This window comes from Haliaeetus albicilla, chromosome 11, assembly GCF_947461875.1.
Source record: "Haliaeetus albicilla chromosome 11, bHalAlb1.1, whole genome shotgun sequence".
NCBI classification, from domain to species: domain Eukaryota; kingdom Metazoa; phylum Chordata; class Aves; order Accipitriformes; family Accipitridae; genus Haliaeetus; species Haliaeetus albicilla.
This window is the reverse complement of record NC_091493.1, coordinates 10818511-10838670: the sequence shown is the minus strand read 5'-3', so window position 1 is coordinate 10838670 and position 20160 is coordinate 10818511. Positions and strand designations below refer to the sequence as shown.

At 37.6% G+C, this 20160-nt stretch overlaps 1 protein-coding gene across 1 annotated transcript in view; it reads right to left on the bottom strand.

The window, feature by feature from the left end:
* Window positions 1–20160, bottom strand: part of PARG (poly(ADP-ribose) glycohydrolase) — a 70484-nt gene that overhangs the window by 3768 nt on the left and 46556 nt on the right. The window contains exons 13-18 of the mRNA XM_069797627.1: window positions 19938–20116; window positions 17519–17666; window positions 11966–12044; window positions 11045–11153; window positions 6612–6717; window positions 528–656 (exon numbers count right to left, since the gene is read on the bottom strand). Coding sequence (XP_069653728.1) covers window positions 528–656; window positions 6612–6717; window positions 11045–11153; window positions 11966–12044; window positions 17519–17666; window positions 19938–20116 — 750 coding nt within the window. The remainder of the gene's footprint in view (window positions 1–527; window positions 657–6611; window positions 6718–11044; window positions 11154–11965; window positions 12045–17518; window positions 17667–19937; window positions 20117–20160) is intronic.

The window sequence follows — 20160 nt, the reverse complement described above, 5'->3', positions numbered from 1 at the left end:
AGGTTTGCATACGTGTTACTTAAAAGTGTATTACCAATTACCTAGCTTTGTGCTTCTGTCCCAGAAATTAAAGACATTTGACAATTACAGTGGGGCAATGGATACATTGCTTTTCTTGTATTGTTACTGCACAACACATCTGACCACATCTTGCAGGATCAAGCCAGAACCACTATAAGACAAATCTGTATCAAGAATGCGTAAGCAGATTTTCCCTTTTTAAAGCATTTTGAGTTATATTAAAAACTTTTGCAAACCTTCTGTCTACCACATGTATCTCTATTTTCCAAATTCTGGAGCATAACTCCCAAGTGAATTAGAAAAGGATTCTAGAAGTCTTCTAACAGATTAACACTGCGCAGTGGACCCTGACTGAGAAGAGCTCCCCACTCTGGAAACAGGTACAAATAAACCGAGACCCATTTGCTTGTGTTCAGGACTTGATGACAGTAATTCTTATTGGACAATTTCTACTTAAAGAGATGGTTAAGTCTCTTTGCTGCACGAAAAGATTTCTTTTTGCTCACCAATAGTTTGGCCCTTCTCACAGAGAAAAGTGTGCATGCTGTAAATATCTCGCATCAGCTCCACATCTCCAAAGGTAAAATAAACAACATCACGCCCAGCCTCAGCAGCTGCCAGTATCTGTATTAAGGCTGAAACAACAAAAAAGATTACACACATGAATACAGGATAAAACAATTTGCTGAAGGGAAAAATACAGCCTAAGTTTACAGCAAATAATCACACCACCAGCAGTATGAACAATAGGTGGGTAAGTATTACTTCCACTTTTAAAACAAAGTAAAGAATACTGGGCACTGCAGCTCAGGAATGTTGAAGTGTTCTGCTGGAGTCACTAGTGACAACCACCCTTACTTTCCAGATAAACAATGTGCTTAAAAATCAAAGGTTGTTTTGGTCTGTATCTGCCCCCAAGCACCATGCAACCATTAGTTATCCAATAAATATGTGCGACAGCCTAAGATGACAGCACCATCTTACATCCTGGTTTAAGCTGCTTGCATCGAGTCACAAATAGTAGGGTAAAAAGCATCCATTAGCACGTCACAATTTCCATTCTCTACCGCCCTTCAGAAGGAATGGAGCCAACCCTTTCACTAGGTAAGCTACACAAAGCGGGAGCTGACCCAACTTTTAGCTGCCAGGAGATCTATGGTTCTGCAGCCTCTTACTGCGCAATTTAAGGTGTCCATCTTACCTATAATAGAAGCATGCAGCATGGAATATGATGTCTCATTCTGACCTATAAAAAGCGAGTGGCAATGCCAAGAATGCAGTTGAGGTTACTCAACTTCCAGCTTCATGTCAAACTCGCTGGACCAAGCTGCATCCCCAAGTTCTGTCAATGGCTAACATTACAAAATAGACAGACTTTGTTTTCCTATATGGAAAAGAAAGAAGAATGCTTCCTATCTTGGAAACAGATTTTTGAAGACTCATCTTGAGAAATCATCTGGGGCATTGATCAATGGTCCAGCTGAGCCAAGCCAATGACCCACTGCAACTGGAGAAAGCGGCTCTGGTGCAGCTACATTTTCTCCCTTCTCACCCACCTCCTGACTTTTCTGCAGCAATCAAGTGTTCATCAGACATCTCACTGAGCCAACTCCATTCACCAACCTGGCAGAAAATTTATATGACAAAAGATTAAAAGCTAACTGTTTTCTGCTAGATCTGCAGCTGAATTGGCTGAGTGAAGGGTTTGCTAAAAGCCAGAGCTGATGTAAGGGAGGGCACCAGACCATTCGGCCAAGAACAGGGAAGGGGAGAAGAAAAACCAGGATCCTTTTAGGTAGCACCAAACTATTACAAGAGTGCAGCTTTTTCGCCAACCAGTACTGTGAGGCTGGAGTGTCACAGATGCATGCAATCAATCACACATTCATTTCAGGTAATGTTACAACAGTCCAAATAATGGACCCCAGCAACGATTTAATCTATTGCGGCTTGTCTTATTTCAGAGCCTGTGGGTGCAGTTCTGATATTAATTCTTTCCTTTTCCACCCAGTAAGTAGAGTTAATTAAAATGTGATTAATATTGTCTTTGTAAAGATTAATTTTAAGTAAAATAGCATACATACTGCATTACCACCTGCTACTGGAAACTAAATAGAAAGCTGTTCATAGCTCAGCTCAAGAATCTTTCACATTTTTAAACAGAGACCTAATAAAATGCTGCATTCTTTAATCAAAAAACCCTCTTGTAAACCCATAGCTAAAATTATAAATTACATGATTCACATGTGAAATTAATCTCAATCTGGGAATGATATTTTAATTAAACTACTGAACCAGCTGTGGATTTGGTAAAGCTTCAGTAGTTCAGCTTTTAAAGGGTCTAATTAACTAGCTCGCATAGGGGAACAGAACCTAATGAATCTTATTATTCATTCCAAACAAACAATGCAGTTTCATTTTACAGAAGATATTAAAAATATCCTACTGTTTATTTTGAATTGCTATAGACCTTATGAAACAAGGGTCAAAATTTCTGTCAAGAATCAGGCTTCACAATTTTCTGGGCATTAATGATATACAATACCATGTGAAATTTCCATGCTACTGATTGTCCTGGTTTCGGCTGGGATAGAGTTAATTTTCTTTCTAGTAGCTGGTATAGTGCTATGTTTTGGATTCAGTATGAGAAGAATGTTGATCACACACTGATGTTTTCAATGGTTGCTAAGTAGTGTTTAGACTAAGTCAAGGATTTCTCAGCTTCTCAGGCCCAGACAGCAAGAAGGCTGGAGAGGCACAAGAAGTTGGGAGGGGACACAGCCAGGACAGCTGACCCAAACTGGCCAAAGGGGTATTCCGTACCATGTGACATCATGCCCAGTATATACACTGGGGGGAGTTGGCTGGGGCAGGGTGGATCGCTGCTCGGGAACTAACTGGGCATCAGTTGGTGAGTGGCGAGCAATTGCATTGTGCATCACTTGTTTTGTATATTCCAATTCTTTTATTATTATTATTGTAATTTCATTATTGTTATTACTATCATTATTATTTTCTTCCTTTCTGTTCTATTAAACTGTTCTTATCTTAACCCAGAAGTTCTACCTTTTTCCTTCCAATTCTCTCCCCCATCTCACTGGGGAGGGGGGGAAGTGAGCGAGCGGCTGCATAGTGCTTATTTGCTGGCTGGGGTTAAACCACGACACTGATACAGAAAGGAGCATCACATGAAGAGCAATAGAGCCTGTGGTACAGGGGCCTGGAGGGATCTGGGCTGTCTTGCCCCATGCACCCAGCTGATGTGATCCCATTTAACTCTTCGAGACTCACACCTGAAGGGATGGCTGTGCTGACATACCCAGTGAGGGTGGCAGAAGCATAATACAAATCCCTCTAGGGACCCAACTATCCTCACAGGCCCTACACCTTCAACCCCTTTTACCCAGAGGGAAGGATGTTATCACCAGGGACTCCTCTCCTGCAGTACCCTTGCAGCAGCGCAGCCAAAGTCCAGAGATCGGTGCGAGGCAAGCGGCACCAGAGACACCGCAGGGGCAAGCAGAGCGGAACTCCACTACTGCAGGTGCAGCAACGCTACACTGGGCGAAATGCCCCATACTCCTTGTGTCGTTGCCTATTGTGTAAGTTCAGAACCGCAGTACTATCATGGTAGCACCTTGATATCGCACGCATTTACATGAGGCAAGATGCATGCTTTTCTCTCCTTCCACTAATCCTACAAGGGTCTTTTTAAAGCTGACAGCAGTCTTCCGATTGAACTTCATTTTCTCAGATAAATAAGAACACCAAATCAGCTAAAGAGTACTTTCTCACAATCATTAGGAGTTAAATTTATGTATTTATGAGAAGCCTTATCAGATCATCTCCTTTGCATTTTCAATAAAACAACACTTTTCCAATCTTTAGACAGTTGCACAGAGCCCCTGCAGCTAGTAATTGTTAAATTATCCTCTGGTTTGAAGAGCAAGACAAGATCTTCCAACTTCTCCCAATTACATAAACATACTTTTTTCAGTATTGAAAGTCTTAAGTTTATAGTAAAATTTTGTGGAAATACCCCTAACTTAACCGGAATCTGGCTTGTTTACGTACCAGGTCTTTAATTTATAAAGCCAGATTATTTTTTTCCTCCCTTAAGACAACTTTAGTTTTCACATCATCTGTGACCTTGAATGAAACCATATTTTATACACAATCATGCACCTCTAATTTATGACTAAAAAAAATCATGGCAAAATATCATAATGCATTATGGAACTTATCCAGTTATATCCAATTATATCAATTACTTTGGTGGTTCTGAAGTCTTTGTTATAGATCCAAATACTACTTCTGAAAGGACAAGCGTATGTATTTAAGAACATTAAATGAAAAAGCAAGTTTTTAAACTATGAGAATTATTTTGTCATTGCAATACGCTGTCAAGCCTGTGTAGTCAACAAAAGGTATTTATTTGGGTTCAGTGAAACTGTGATACTGATAATCTCAGAGTTTTCTAAAACATACTCAGAAATGAAGAATTTATGACTCCCTATGAAGTGTAAAAGATTATTCTCCAGTGTAAGAAATTTGCTTAAAATGAAATGAAACCACTGAGAGAATTTGCAGTTCAGAATAACCCTATACAGCATTTTAGAACAAAAGGGAGAAACACCTTTAGCACTTATGACTGTGCAGGGAGTATCTGTGAACTAGAAAAGACTTCATATGGTTATCACACATCAAATGCAACTCTATTCTGACAAAACCACACATGACAAACTACTGTACTCTTTTAGTAGCTCTTAGTTTACAAAAATAAAGAATGAAGCCATCTTGTTTCTAGTCAGCATCAGCTCAGAGAAAAACATCACATACTAAAAGACTAGCTCCATATCCCATAGCATATCACTGTCATTTAATTCTCTTTATTAAGTATTGATTTTTCAGAGTCAACTAAGAAATTAAGCTGAGTTTACATCAAGAGTAACTTAAGTGCAAGTTAAACCAATGTCTGTCTTTGTAAGGTCTGCCAAAAGAACAGGAGAAGACTTGAGAGTACACACATAGATTTAGATGAATTTTTCACAACAGCAGCAGTGCTGTAACTTGCTGTTAAGTGTTAACTCTTGCAGACTTTGGGAAAAAAAAAAAATAAGGTTGATCCAAAACCAGAGCAAAAGTTACATAAATGAGAGCTCAAACTAAAACATTACGTTAAAATAAAACAGACATTGTTCAAGACTTTACATGCTCTTGTTCTGGCCAGAGTTCATATTCAAGTTACAAAGCACCACATCTCATGGCTCATTTCTTTGTCTACATCAAAGACTTTTCTTATGGGCTACCTCACCAAATAGACTCAGCTCTGGTGGTCTTTGTCATTATGCTTCAGTTTTGAGCTCAGACCAATGGGGAGAGGAAGTAAAGCACTGCAGTGAGCAATCCCTATTCTAAAAGTCACATCCAGTGTTGAACAAATAATGGCTTAGATCAGATGAGCCATATTTTTATCAGAAAGCCATATGTTAAAAAAAATATACATGCGATATTACAGTTCAGATCCAAGAGAAGGCCTTATGCAGATCAAAACATTTATTAAACCTTCCTAACATAATCAAGTATGGTCAGATCCTGCAGTAAATACTACCTCTGATATTGATGATCTGCACTAGGCAGCCCATTTTATCTAATGGAAATCAAAAAACGACTGTCAGGAAATCAATGAGCATTGCGGAAAAAAAACAGATGCTCAATGAATAAAACACATTAAGAAAGAAAACTAATGAAGCTGGTGGTCTGGTGATTGTTTGTCTCAATATAACTACCTAAAGCTGTGCAGAAAAGCAAATGTTAAATACTATCCAAATGCTTGAAAACAACAAAAATGTAAATTTCTACTTAGAACTGTATGAATCAGGAAACCAATTTAAATGTCAGGATCCATCAGTTCTTGGCTTGATGGGAAAAAGTCTTAAATGAATGTAGGCATGTGTTATCTGCTGCATTATAAATACTCTAATTAAAAATAAAAGAACATGAGAAAGTGAGTGATATAGCAGGCAAGTCAGGAAAGAAAGAAGCATATCTGAGTGAATGGAAACCTCTCCGGCATACAGCAATATATTAAGGAGCAAAACTAAACATTAAGCATTGCCAGCAAGTTTGTGAAGCCTTGCAGATTACCAGGTATTTTAAACAGCTTTGCAGAGATATGAATTTTAGGCATAATCTGAAAAGGCTGGTCCAGAAAGGTCAACTGATTTATACGACTAAGAACTGCAATGAACATGTTCTTTTGTGAACTAATATTGCATGTTTGTGCTTTTGCAGGTTTCAGGTCCTTGTAAACCCAGCATTTCACCATAATGTACTTACCTCAAACTTTAAACTGAAAATAGCATATAAAAGCAGTGTGCATTTTTACTGTTTAAGGCCACAATACTCATGGCCTAAAGATCAAAGCTAATGAACCAGTTCTATGGAGAGTTTAACTACTATTCCAATTCTTGGCTAAAATGTATTAATTTGAAGAAAACAAAAAAATGTACTTGAACAACAACAACAAAAAGGCAAAGAATTAAAATTTATTTTATTCATTTGGACATTAATGAATTGCTACAATTTACCTTTTAATCGGGAGTCCCCTCCAAAGGCACCACATCCCCAGTTTCCTGTGGCTATTGCAGAGAGATGCTGAGGTGGAACATTGGGTCGAAAGAAGCCGCAATAGGCCTGCAGGCAGACAAGAGTCAGAAGATGAAGTTGAAGGTGATAACAATAATCAGTATTGTCTTCTAGCAATACCAAATTCAAACTACTTCAATTCACCATTAGTCTTTCTTTAAATTTAAGGTCAATCACTAAAGAATTTAAGGCAGGAATAATTTTGCCTTATTTGGATCCAAGTTAAAAATTAGATACAGGTGCTGACTCCTAAGGATTTCAGCTATAGGAAACTTTTCAGGATAGCCAGAGCAGAGAATAACTTTAACTGTAGATTGTATCACGTTTGTTGGGTTTTGGCCCATTTAGCACAAGACAGCTGAACCGCTGCGTCCAGTATTACTGAAATTCCTCAGAACTGAAAATAAAATATAAAATGGGCATACAGGTTTGATGCAATAAATGAGGGTAGGAGGAAAAAGTGTGATATTCAATAAGAAATCTTGAGTAAAGGCAGATGCTTCCATGTATAGAAAAAAGGATAAATCTCTTCAGGAAGTTTTTCAACAGTACAAAAATTTATTGAATTGGTACAATTGTCTGGTACAGATTGAAGTACCCACGGTTTCAATCCAATCTGATCTAAGCTGCAAATTCAAACTTCTGTTAGTTGTAATTTAGCAGGGTACCATGATTCAGAGTTTGCATAAGGAACACTTACACATCATCAGGTACATGCAGCTTCTTGAGCTCTTTCAAGTCAGAGTTATTAGTGTGCTTAATGTCCAAAGCATGTTTGTACAAAACCAGTGGGCCAAGCAAGCTAGTACTCTGGCTGTGTGGACAACAACTCTTCAAACTCCATCCTCCCAGTGAGGGAAATAGACTGGTGTTGCAACAGGATGCCATTTTCTTTTCAGCTTTTACTTAATAGGCATGTATTTCTCAACTCACCAGGACATGGAGAACAGAAACTGTCTCGTCAGACACAATAAGAAAGTCAGCAATTACTTGGAAGGACTTCAGCAGCAATGAAGAAAAATATCTAAGTAAGTGCGCCCATATGATTTTTCATAGCAAATGAAGGATAAAGATAAAACTAATAACTTTTTTTTAAAAAGAGACAATGCACCGATATTTTAAATAGGTTTCACCTAGGAATACAGCAATATGAAAAAAGCTTTCTGTCCAGTTTTAAAGCAGTTGCTTCCATATGGGAAGCAGAAGACCTGTTCCTTTTGAACTACATAAAGGAATCTGGTTTTAAGTTGTAGACAACTTCAAATATATGGTATCTCATATTGTTTAGAAGTTGTGTGATGTTTACAATTGGTTTGTTTTCATATAAAACTGTTATATACAGTTCTCACAGCTAACCATTTGAAACATAACTGTTCTGCATACCATAATTCTTAGGGAAGCATTTCTTGCCAAACATGAAGCTGTAGCTTTTTTTAATTGGTGACTATCAAAATAGGCTTAATGACATTTATGAGTGGGATTGCAAGCCCAATTATAAGTCAGTTGTTGCTTAGGATTTGGAAACTGGAACTTGCAACTGGAAAAATTATTGCTAGTGAGAATCTTTATTAGGCAATAATCTCAAGGGGCTAGCAAGGATGAAACAGTGACATCTCTTACACATATATCTGCAAATCTTGATGCTGAAATCAGATACAATGGGGTTTTTTCTTATTCTGAACAGCTGACTTCAGACAATATTAATCTTGTTTTCTGAGTACGGGTTACACCAGAAACAAGGGTCAGCCTCAGACAGTGACCTTTTGAGAAAACTAACCAGGACTGAACATCTGGTTCTTTAAGACAGATAGATCTTATAAAGGAGAAATCACATAGGCTTATAAGAAAATACAAGTTGTAAGAAAAATCACTTTAAGTTGTTTCAATCATTTCCTAACGTCTAACAAAATGCCAGACAAACAAAAGAACCTCTGGACACTGGGCTCTGTCTGCTAATACATAAACACTCGGATTTCAAAGCCTGTGTGCATACACTGCGCTTACTGAGTCCTGGTTTATTAAGTCATAATAGAAATAGAGTTGCAGCTTATTCCATTAACTTGTTTTCACCCACAGAAAAATCTTAAGGTTAATATTATTTTCTATCAAACTGAAAAAAACCCACCACAGTACGTTTGAAAATATTTGTTAAAATATTATAGAACCTCCAATAAACTTAATGAAATTTTTACTGTAGTTAACAGAATTAACTCAGGCTTAAAATTTTCTTCAAATACCAATCAGTCCTTATCAAACATCAGCCAAACCAACACACTGTATAAAAGTTGCATGGATCTACCATAATTTATTTTAAAAATCCACACCCAATCAATAATACTGAAAATTGTAGGCAGATCATAAATTCACTAGAGTAGGTAATTTGAATTTTGCACTAAGATATCACTGAAGTTTACAAAATTTATTTGCTGTCTTTTTCAGGGCTAATTTCATTACCAACCATGAAGAAACAAGCTGATGAATGTTACTTTAAATCAAGATGCTAAGGTTTTATAACTAAATTAAATTAGTCCTTCAGCACTGTACATCATTTTGGGGTGGGGGAACAAACCACCACTACCAAAAAACCCCCACAAAACCAACAAAACAAAAAACCCCAAACCACCCTCCCCCCCACCCCTCCAAAAAAAAGAAATGAGCTTTCAGGTATATTCCCCTTCTCTTTCCAGGTGAGAATTGGGAACACACTGCCCTACGTTTGAATTTATTTACAATGCATCTTATATTATTCTATAACCTCCTGTACTACAGAAAGCAGGAGACTAACAACAGCAGTATTGTGCCCTTATATTTAACACCCTAGCTAAAGCAGAGGCCCACTGCATCTATAAACATAGAAGCACACTAAACAGACTTTATCATTAGCATGTTTTGAACCCATATACAAGCACACTAATATAGTATAACTGTATAAACATTCTTGGACTCAACTGCCCAGTAAAAATAGCATTACCATTGCTATAACAGGCCACAGACCTTTCACTACCTATGCCTTATACTAGCCATGCAAGACCCTCATTCCAGCCCATCAGCCTTCTTATTAACGTATGAGAATTTGCTATGTGAACTGGAGATTGATATCAGACATCTTTTGTTAGGAGATAAAATTTACACATGGGATAACAGCAAAGGCCTTGAAAACATTGGCGTAGGTTGAAAGCTGAGGCCTCAGAACTATAAACAGCTCACTGATTGCTAGTCATTGGAAAAGCACAACCTCAAGAGCTGGGAAAAGACTGCTTTAGCTTTAAGAAAAGAAGCAGCAGCAAAGCAAGAAGTAAAACAAGTAACATGAAAATCTCAGCCATACAACATAAAGCACCTGCCATGGCTTGGCAAAGTAACCCCACATTCCCAAACGTTATGCAGCACACAGTCCAGGGCAGAGACCGAGGGCTGGAAACCATCTAGAACCTCAAATATCTTGTTTAAGGACAAGATCCCAAATTAGGGAGGGCAGGGGAGAGAAAAAAAGATGCCCACCGCAGTTCCAGCTTTCCCTGTCAAAGAGCTCTTCAGCCTGGCAACTTTGATGACTACGAGTATAAAGGACCATAGCCATTGGAGCAGTGCAGTTTTGTATACACACAGCTAATCTAGGGTAAGGTCAAGGACTGACTGCTTTGAATACATAGTGACAATGATTAATAATGTGTAAGAATTATTAGCAGGAAGTGTGCTGTTTCTGAACATTAGTCTAAAAGTTTTGTTTAAAGGATTAAAACTGGCCTGATTTATCAGTCTTCTGAATGCCCCCATCACTGTAAGCTCTAACTGGCATGTATATACACATACTCAGTTGCAACAGCCCTTACAGCTATTGTTCAAATAAAGATATGAGATTTATGAACAGCTGGATCTGATCTCAAGAAGACATCAATATATGAAAAGATAAACTCCCAGGTAATATGGCAATACCCCAACAGCAAACAAGAAAGGTGGAAGAAAAGTAAGTGGCACCGTATTTATGAACTGTCACCATATTAAAACAGGAGGCACCCCCTTCTCCACCTTGACTGCAGGGCTGAGTAGGATATTCAGCAAAGCCAATCAAGGGAAAAGAACTTAAAATCATAATTTAGAAGCAGGACAGGGAAGAGTTAAAAAAATGTACATCCACATTTCATTTACATTTTTGAAAGTTAAATAAAATACACCTTTGAATAGCGTATCAAAGGATAAGAGTCATTCTATTTGACAAGCTGCTTCTTTAACATTGGACAGCAAAACCCTGAAGTACACCTTTTATAAGGGAGACAACTAAGCAAGACCTTCCTTAGCTGAAGAAAATAATAGAAAAATATTTGAAAAGCTACTATAAACATTCGACTGCAGGCCACTGTAAGAAGTTACTGGCCTTGTTGAGCTCTCTTCTAATTTTCTCTGGACCAAACTGATCAAGGAAACGTCTGAAGTGAAATGCATCTATAGCAACAATTTCAGTGTAGCGTCGCTGCCATTCGTCCCTAAAATTGGAGGGAGAAGAAAAGTAGATGACATTAGTTATTTAGTATTGGTGATATAATAATGATCCGAAATAAGCAATTCCCTGCAGAGCTTCTCCGTTAGAAGCAGCTAGAAAGGTGAGCTCATAACAAACAATGGAGCACCTTTTTTTTTTTTTCTTCTTTGTGGGTTGGGAATGAAAGCAGCATCAGAAGTGAGACAGGTCTCCCTATAAATTTAGAAATACTCTGACTAACTTTGGGCATAAACGTGAAACAAATCTAATTACAGACGTAAGAACACCGCAAGGTCAAAGAAAAGCACTTTGGCTCTCTATCTTCCTCCAACATTTAAATGAGAGTACATTGTGTATGTTTCTATACTAAATGAATAATTTTGTGTATACACTACGATAACCTTGTTGGAGAAATAAATTCAAGAGCTCAGAGCTTTCTACTCAGATTCACGATATTAAATCTTATTTTGCCACACATCAGCTGCACTGTGGCACCTGAGGTATCATTGTCAAACTTCTTATGGCATTATAATCCACAGTTCAGTCAGTATCTTAACAAAAATTTGGAATAAATACATATAACTGTAAAAGATGTTGGTTTAAGAACTGACATATTGGCAGGTACCATTTATTAAAATTAATATCTCATTATTAATATGAGATAATTTTCTTAGCTTGTTGGCTCTACTGAAGAGAGCAGGATCAAACAGGCAAATTCTCTACTAAGGCAAATGCTAGGAAATACTTAAAGCACCAATTTTCAAATTTATAACATTTATTTACTCCTTCACTTGAAATATTTATGTGGAACTTTACCTTGGGGTCTTATCTTCGTGGCTTCTTGCCCACCGGTAAGTTTCTGCATAGCCTGTATACTCACTGTACTGCTCAGTACCTGAAACAAAATTATTTTCCATATTACTTACAAAATAGGTACATATTTTTTCACTTGGCAAATCCTTCATAGGAATCACTGCTTCTCCAAATGAACATGCAGCTCTCAGAAGCAATGGAAAATAAAGACTCATATCTGCACCAAGAATACAAGATCTTCCTGTAACCAGTAGAAGCTTCTTTTCCACAGATAATGCACAGCATCCAGCATAGAACATTACAAGTGCAGATCTATGTATGTTGTCCAGTATAAAACAAGAAGATAGTTTTCAACTTGGCCACTCTCAAGTTCAATAGCTTCTCCAAAAACTGCCCATCATCTTTAAGGTTTTACTGGCTAATACCTGGTTAAGAAAGACTGTGAGCCTTCGCGCCACCAGTATTTTGCTTTTCTTTTCTCTTTTTTGAGGCTACTACCTCTAAACACGATGATAAAATAGTCATTCCACTATTGAAAATGTGGAAACCCTACTTCATCACAATTTAGCAAACATCTGGGCTGACATTTTAGGAAACATAAGAAGAAAAATATAAAGAGATTCAAAAGTGTATGTGGCAAGCTATATGTTTATATATTTTATTTCTCTAACAAGTTTTATTTCTCTAACAAAATTAAAATCCATAAAGCCAAAGAGAACCCTGATGGTCAGAAACCAAGCAGATTTCCCACATACCAGTGTTACCCAGTTTGTAGCCCTACAGTCTCTTGAGGGCAACCTTACATAAGGATAGGTAGGACTGTTAAGCTTCCTAGTCTCATTGCCCAATACACCTCTTTCCCTTCTTACTGTTTTGTTTTACATTAGTTCAGCATGATTTCTGCACTATGGTTCCTGACACGAATTCTCAGATATCACAGCAATGTATGGCACTGAATGGACTGAAAGGCCACTGCTCTCAGCTGCAGTGGTCAGTACCAAGAAGCTACTTCTGTAAAAGCTTGAGGACCCACAAAAACCATGGTCTGGAACATACTTGGCTGCTCTGTGAAGAAGCCCAGCAGGGTATCTTGGCAAGCATTAAGGGCTGTAAGAAAGTAGCTCATTAAGACCTCCAGTAATTTTAGCTATTATGCGCTGCTATGCCAATTCCTTTTTCAAAGGTTTATCCCAAGACCAAGGAGAGCATTTTAACTGAGAGTAAGGATCATAACCTTTCTAAAAGGCTGCCTTTCACCTCATTTTACTGAATTTCAGGACCTTGCTTCAAAACCTGGGGTTGCACAAATGCTTCAAAGAAATACTCCTAAAGTAATGCCACAGCAAAATCACAACTTTCCCCCCTGTTCTGAGCTTGCAACAGCTGAATTTCAAAAGTAGGGGACTGAAAAGAATACCTTGTTTAGAAAATTTCAGCTCATACAGGTACAGTTTGGCACAAGTGATAAACGATACGAGTAAGAAGAGAACTGTTAAGCAACCCCTTAACTACAGTGACACCAGCTATGCCTATAAATATAACAGAAAAATAGGTTTTAGAAAGACGTGCAAGCTGACAGCACAAAACATCTGATTACTAAGACAGCAGTAATGCTTAACTATTGCGCAGATTGGTGATACTCTGAGAACACAAATGTTTATATTTAATATCAAAGTTTTTCAATCTCTAAATAAAAATAAAAAGTTGAAGAATCAGAAACATAAAAACTATTCACTTTTAACAAGGGAATTTAAATGCTTGCTTTCAGTAGTCTCAAGCACAGGAAACACAAGCTGTTAAAAACTGTTTAAAATGATGCATATACTCCAAGTCATTTTCTCCATCTACCCAAATTCATTTTAACGGAAAAGACTTTTCAGCACTTCTTTAACTCATCTGCCCTATTATCCACCCGTTATGTATTTAGATTTGTCTAGATGAATAACCATACTGAGGGCACACAAATACCACTCAAGGCTATTTTGGAAAGCTGCTATGCAAAATGAGTGGGATGGTAAAAGATTCCTCACCCAGAATTCACTTCCTGTTACAAAATCGAAGTCCCCAAAATTGGGTGGCAGAATATGCCTATATATTCACACACATCCATGCTCCTGTACAAAGGACAACTGTGAGCAGCTTAAATATTCAGAAGTCAGCCTTCTAATCGAATTGTAGGCTATCAACCTTCAGTAAGACTTGTCCTGACATCGGTAAAATTCAGTTTTACTGATATGCTTGGAAAAAGTGTCTGAGCAAATAGTAAGAAAAGACAGACAAGAAAGTTATGTGACTCTTCTGAGAGCTCTCTTTAGGGGACAACTTAGCAAAACTTCCAACTTTGAAAAGGAAGCATTTTGTTTGGTGTCTAGCATGTGGAAAGAAAAGACTAGGTTATCAAGATATTGCAACAGTATAGATTAAATGACAGTCAAAGTATTAAGCTGACTTTTTCAAAAGGGTCATTGTTTTCATTTATTTTTAGGGAAGTGCAGTGTCTGATGATGAAAACACCAGGAAACAAACAAGCAAGCAAATACACATATATTAAAAAAAATAATAAAAAAAAATCAATAACAGAGAAACTCAAAGAAATCACACGAACTCTAAACTCACATCCCAGAAACACAAAGTTAATGAAAATCAATGGGTTTTCATAAGTGAAGCTCTGGAAATTTGTCAGACAAAATTTGTTATTCAACTGGAAGCACTTTTTGCCTGTGAACTACTGGGACACAAACTGCTGTTGCTGGAAGAACAGAAGCAGTATGGGAAAATTGGATATGCTAATGTTTCTGGCGAATCTTTTTGTGGCCAAGTCACAAATACAGCATAATAGCACAGTTCCATCAGAACTTTAAAAACAAGTTACAAAAACTAAAAAAGCCTAGAGTCAAAAGAAAGTATATACAAGTACCATTCAAAAATACATTCTTTGTGAAACTTGTAATAGTTACAGCATCAAACAAATGGCGAAATTGCCAAGTGTTAGTGCTTATGGGACCTCCTCCATCTAGAGAGAGTTGCAATTGTTACTGAATAAAAGGAGTACATGTGAAAAGCACAAGAGTATAGTTTTGTAGTCACCAACATAAATGCACATTTACTGCCAAAAGTGAGGGGAAGGCCTTTCTCTCCTTTTCAATCAGTTCTTCTGACCCTTATCTTGCACCACCATTAGTCTTCTGGCTCTCCAGACAGTGGCATGATCAGTTTGCTAAATCCAGCTGAAAAACAATTTTTCCCCTCTAAGTAAAATTTTCAGCTGAACCAATCATCTGATCTCATTTACTGCATGGGTAATGTGCTTACAAGTCTCTGAAAATGCATTGCTAAGATGTGGTCAGGACTGGCCGTTGTTCAGTCAGTAGATTTAAAGCAAACATGGAATATAGCTTCATTTGCTCTTAACGCTGCCTGAGTATATGTGAACTCAAAGAGGAAAAAAAAGAAGGGAAAAAAAGAAAAGAAAAAAAACCTGAATGAAAACCACTGATACTTATTCACAGCTCTACCAGAAATGCAGCTGTGGAAATCTTTGGCATTGCTGCTGACATTTCTGTAGGTAGATGTCTGTGTGGAATAACTTGACTGTTTGCATGACCAGTTCCATATTCATTACAGCAGTGATCTTAACCAGATACTGGGCAATCACAACAAATTTAATTTCTCTCCAATTTCTCAGACTCTTCTGCAAATTTAAGCTGCACAGTTATACCCATTAGGCCGCTGAGTCAAGTTGCATCACAAAGAATGTAATTTATCAAGAGGATTGTGACACGCAGTGGAGACTTGGCTAAGAACTGAGGTGGAAAAGCTCCAGTGATGAAATTAAAATGATGGAATGGCCATTTCCATTAGAGAAGAACACCATATCACAAATACTAATTGCAAAACACTATAAAGTACTCAAGAAAACTAAAAGAATAATGCCGAAGTGAAAAAATATCCTCACCTTTATTTGTTCATGCCAAATCACTGGTTTTTTTTGCAGGGGAATGGAAGAAGGTCTTTCAAAACATCCATTTAGTGTTTTCCCCCAAGCAGTTATTACAGACTGATAGCTGTGCTCTGTTTTTACCCTCCCCAGAGGAGCCTTACCCAGAGGACAGTATTTCAACATGTTAATCTTGTTATAGTATCATATCCAAAATACACAACAGAAATCAGCGATGGCCAAGAATTCTCTGACTCGTTTTTTTAAAAGGTAATCACAAAAGCCAATTTATCAAGAAGTTTTCATAGAAAAGGCATTGATTTTGGCAGGGTGGAAAAACAAAATAAAACATTCTCTTAAAAAGATTACCAAGTATAAAACGAAAACTAAAAGATGCTCTGCACAGTACAATCAATAGCTCAGGACAGAGTAAGATTTGCAAGATCTAAGCTCAAATTTTTACTGTGCATGCATGCAAGAGAAAGAAGTGCTTTGGAAGGACTTTTCCAAGAAATGTGTTCTAGTAACTGTACAAATTCCTGACTGTTGAGGTAGCTCAGGTAACTACACCCAATGTTTTTAACTATAGCAGACTGAAAAATATAAAATATACATAGTGTATTACAGTATTTACCCAGAGGATCTCTTTGATCAAATATTTTTTCTTTATAGCTGTTCTTTAGAGTAAATTAAAAAATATTATAGCATCATTTTATTTTTCAGTCATGAAAAATGCCCACTGTGTTCCTGTGTATAGAACTGAGCCACACACAGCATGACCTGGGCCTCTCCAGTTCTTAATGGCGACATTTGGTGTTTTGATGCTAACTTTTTTGATCCAATGGATAATAAAACATTCCAAGTTCTATGACAGAGGTGGAAACAAAAGGAAAAAGGCTTTCAGCAAAGCACTGGACAGACAGCTCATCTCCATACACAGCCCCTCAACAACATACTGGAGAAGTGTTTAGTTTTTGATAATGTAATTAGGGACCCATAACTACCCTACAAGTAACACAAACACATGCTTGTAACTTAACAAGATCAAATTCCTTAAGAGACATTTCCTGACTTTTTACTGTTTTTAATAGATGCTGATTTTCTCCTCTTCCAGTTCCTCCCCTTTTTGTAAGCAGAAGGCAGTTCCTCTTCTCAGAGTTTTCAATCCCACTGATCACATCAAATTTTACAAATTCCAGACAGGAACAAAAAAAAAATCCCCGCTTTAACATAACAGAAACATTACCTCCTAATAGCTGCGACCAACTGATAGCTGGTAATTGTGGCTTTTACCTATATTGCCCAACAGTATTCTTTAGCTAGGCCTAAAGACACTGAGTCCTCAAACACATTTATATAGGATAAAAAAAAGTTCTGTCTGCTTGCTGTCACTTTTTTTTTAAATTGTTTGTTTCCTTCACAAAACATCTATTGAAACAGCAGCCCTATGGTCTTAAGAGGTGGGGTGGAGAAGGAAGTTCTTTGTCAAATGAGTATTATTTTTTTTCTTCTTTTTTTTTTATCCCTACAGCATTTAAAAATACTAAACTTCAACTTGGAATATATTTTCTATATATAAAACCAGATTAAGATGTGAAACATCTTCTGCGGAGACTAACCTGTGATGATAAGACATTCATTGTGATCCAAGACTTCAGTGATGAGCCTCGATACAATCAGTTCTGGGTTGATTAAAAAACGAATTTCTTCTTGAACTAGTCCTGCCCCAGTCACACCACCTCCAACAAAACGGTTTGCAAAGTCAACCTAACAAAAATATATTCAGGAGGATTATTAGATAAGCAAACAGCATAAAATCCTTTCCTTTACCGACGCAAAGTCCCGTACAAATTTCAATAATTCTGTTGAAATCTGCTGGTATCACTTGAAATACAAGCAGCATCACAGAGCCTGTTCAACAGCATGTCTTTGTATTTTTTTCCCTTCTGCTTCTCAGAAAACTTAAAAGACAAGCGAGATATTACACAGCAAAATAAAGTTTTGCATCTCAAATGCTCTGAATCCAAGTTTTGTGGCTTTTCTTTGAAGAGCACATATTTAAGAGTAAAATGCATTTCAGTAAATGTGAAAGATGAAACCAGCAAATTACAGTATTCTTTTTGCATTTTATGAACATTGAAGAATTACTAAGTTGTCCTTTAATAAGCATTCTGCCCCAGCTGTCCACACTGAAGCATTTTTAGATTAGCATTGCCCCGGTACCAGTTGTTCTGTACCTAAAATTTTCTTACAAATTCTTACGAATTCTCCTTGAAATACACTTGAACAAGGCAAGTCATTTGAATCATTAAGGTTTCTGCATGAAACAGAGAAGCTCTGGACTCTCTTTTTTTCTACAATAATACATACTTTGCAAATTATATTTTTATATAGACAACAGTTTTTAAAGGATTTGGTTTATTCAATAAAGTGATTACTATTTATGCAAATTAGCTGCCCATATAAATTTATAATTTTAAAAAGTCACTTCATCTTTCAAATGCTATTAGCTTTCTTACCGATTTTTATTTAGATAGCTCATGAGAGCACATTTACAGGAAGGGAACAAAAGTTGCTGGAGTGATACGATCATCTGTTGAAATTACAAACTGATTCAGGAGTCAGAGTCAAGTCTAAAGCACACTGAGAGCCAGCCACTACAAGAGCAAGCGTTCCTGAAGTCTATCCTGGAAATACCAAAGGACTTCAGCGGTTTAAGATTTGCTGAACTCAATTATGATACAAAAAAAGTAACGTGAAAACTACCCAAACGTTCAGTGCGTCTGGGCTCCAAATGCACTTTTAACTGTGCTGAGTAGCTTCACCTTGGGCCCCCATCCTTGGCCCCGCAACACGGTCCCCTTGTCCTGGACCTCGCCTGAGACACATCAAGTATAGGCCCGTGCCAGCCCTGTGCTCTGCTGATGCCCATTTGCTGACCTTTGTGACCTGACTCATCACCTTGCCTTTGTCTGATGTCCACCAGCCTGTCAGCAGAAACTGTTATTGTCACCATCCCTGGTCTGCCTGCCCCAGCCAGCAACCCTGCCCGCTGAGGCTGGGGTCACTGTGGACTCCTGCATTGTCTTGCCTTGGTCATCCCACTCCCTCTTGGAGTAAGCGCTCTTCATCTGAGTGGAGATATTGTGTTTGATAAGAATTGAAACAGCCAGAAGGAAAAAATCCTAGGCAATACTCACTTTTACAGAGTGCAACAGAAACAGCACATGAAAAGGCATAATTCAACCTTCTCTCACCTCTGAGGTTATAGTGTATTTGAATAGAGAGACAACAGAAAAATGATTATTGAGCAGTTGCTGAGTTCTTAATAATTTCAATACACATTTGAGTGCTCAAGTTTCATAAAGTCATAAGACATTTTAAAGTTTGAGCAAAAAGCATTGCAGAAAAAAGTCTTCCTATTCTCCCTCCTCCTTTGCAGCACTTGTTCCCAGCTAAAGAAGTTGTAATGAACTCTAGAAGGCAGACTTTTTTTTTTTTTTTTTTTTTTGTTAAAGAAAAGCAAAAACCAAACAACTAATTTGAAAACTCAAGTGTGTTCCTTGCTATAGACACGGACAGGACATCCTCCTTATGAATTTTTTGCTGACTGTCTCCAAGACCAAAAACAGTGGTGCTGGCAGCAGCAAGAAAGTCTGCTGAACCACTGACCTGGTCACTGTCTGGGGCACAAGAATAATTTTTTTAAAATAAACTGAAACCCTTGACAACTCATCAAGATCACAGCCTGAAAGTTTTATCTTGTCAATCTTTGATCCTGGTTTGAACCAGAAGACCTGAAGCTGTCCAGACCTTGTGATTTCCTGTCAGTTCTTTCTGTACCAGGTACATGTGCAAAACTAGATGAGCTGAGGAATATTGGCAGTACTAAGACTGCCCATGGAATTAATTTTGATATTTCTTTTACACCACATAACATCTTGTCATTTAAGTGAATTGAGGATAAACAAATAACTTTGTTAAGCTGGCAGACCGTGAAAGTATGACAAAGCCACATTTACTGTTAGATGCGCTTACCTGTAGCATACCTTGCCCATTGCTTTCAATGGTGCCTTCATAGGTGACGTGCAATCTAGACAGTTTTTTCTGAGATCTATCATTAAGGAAAAATATTGTACAGAAAGTATGATTACAGAATCTCCACACAGAGATCCATTTTAAAAGAAAACACATCCAAACCCAAACTCCTTGCACACCTTAAACATAAGGTGGTTTAAAAAAATACCCTGGTGGATTAACG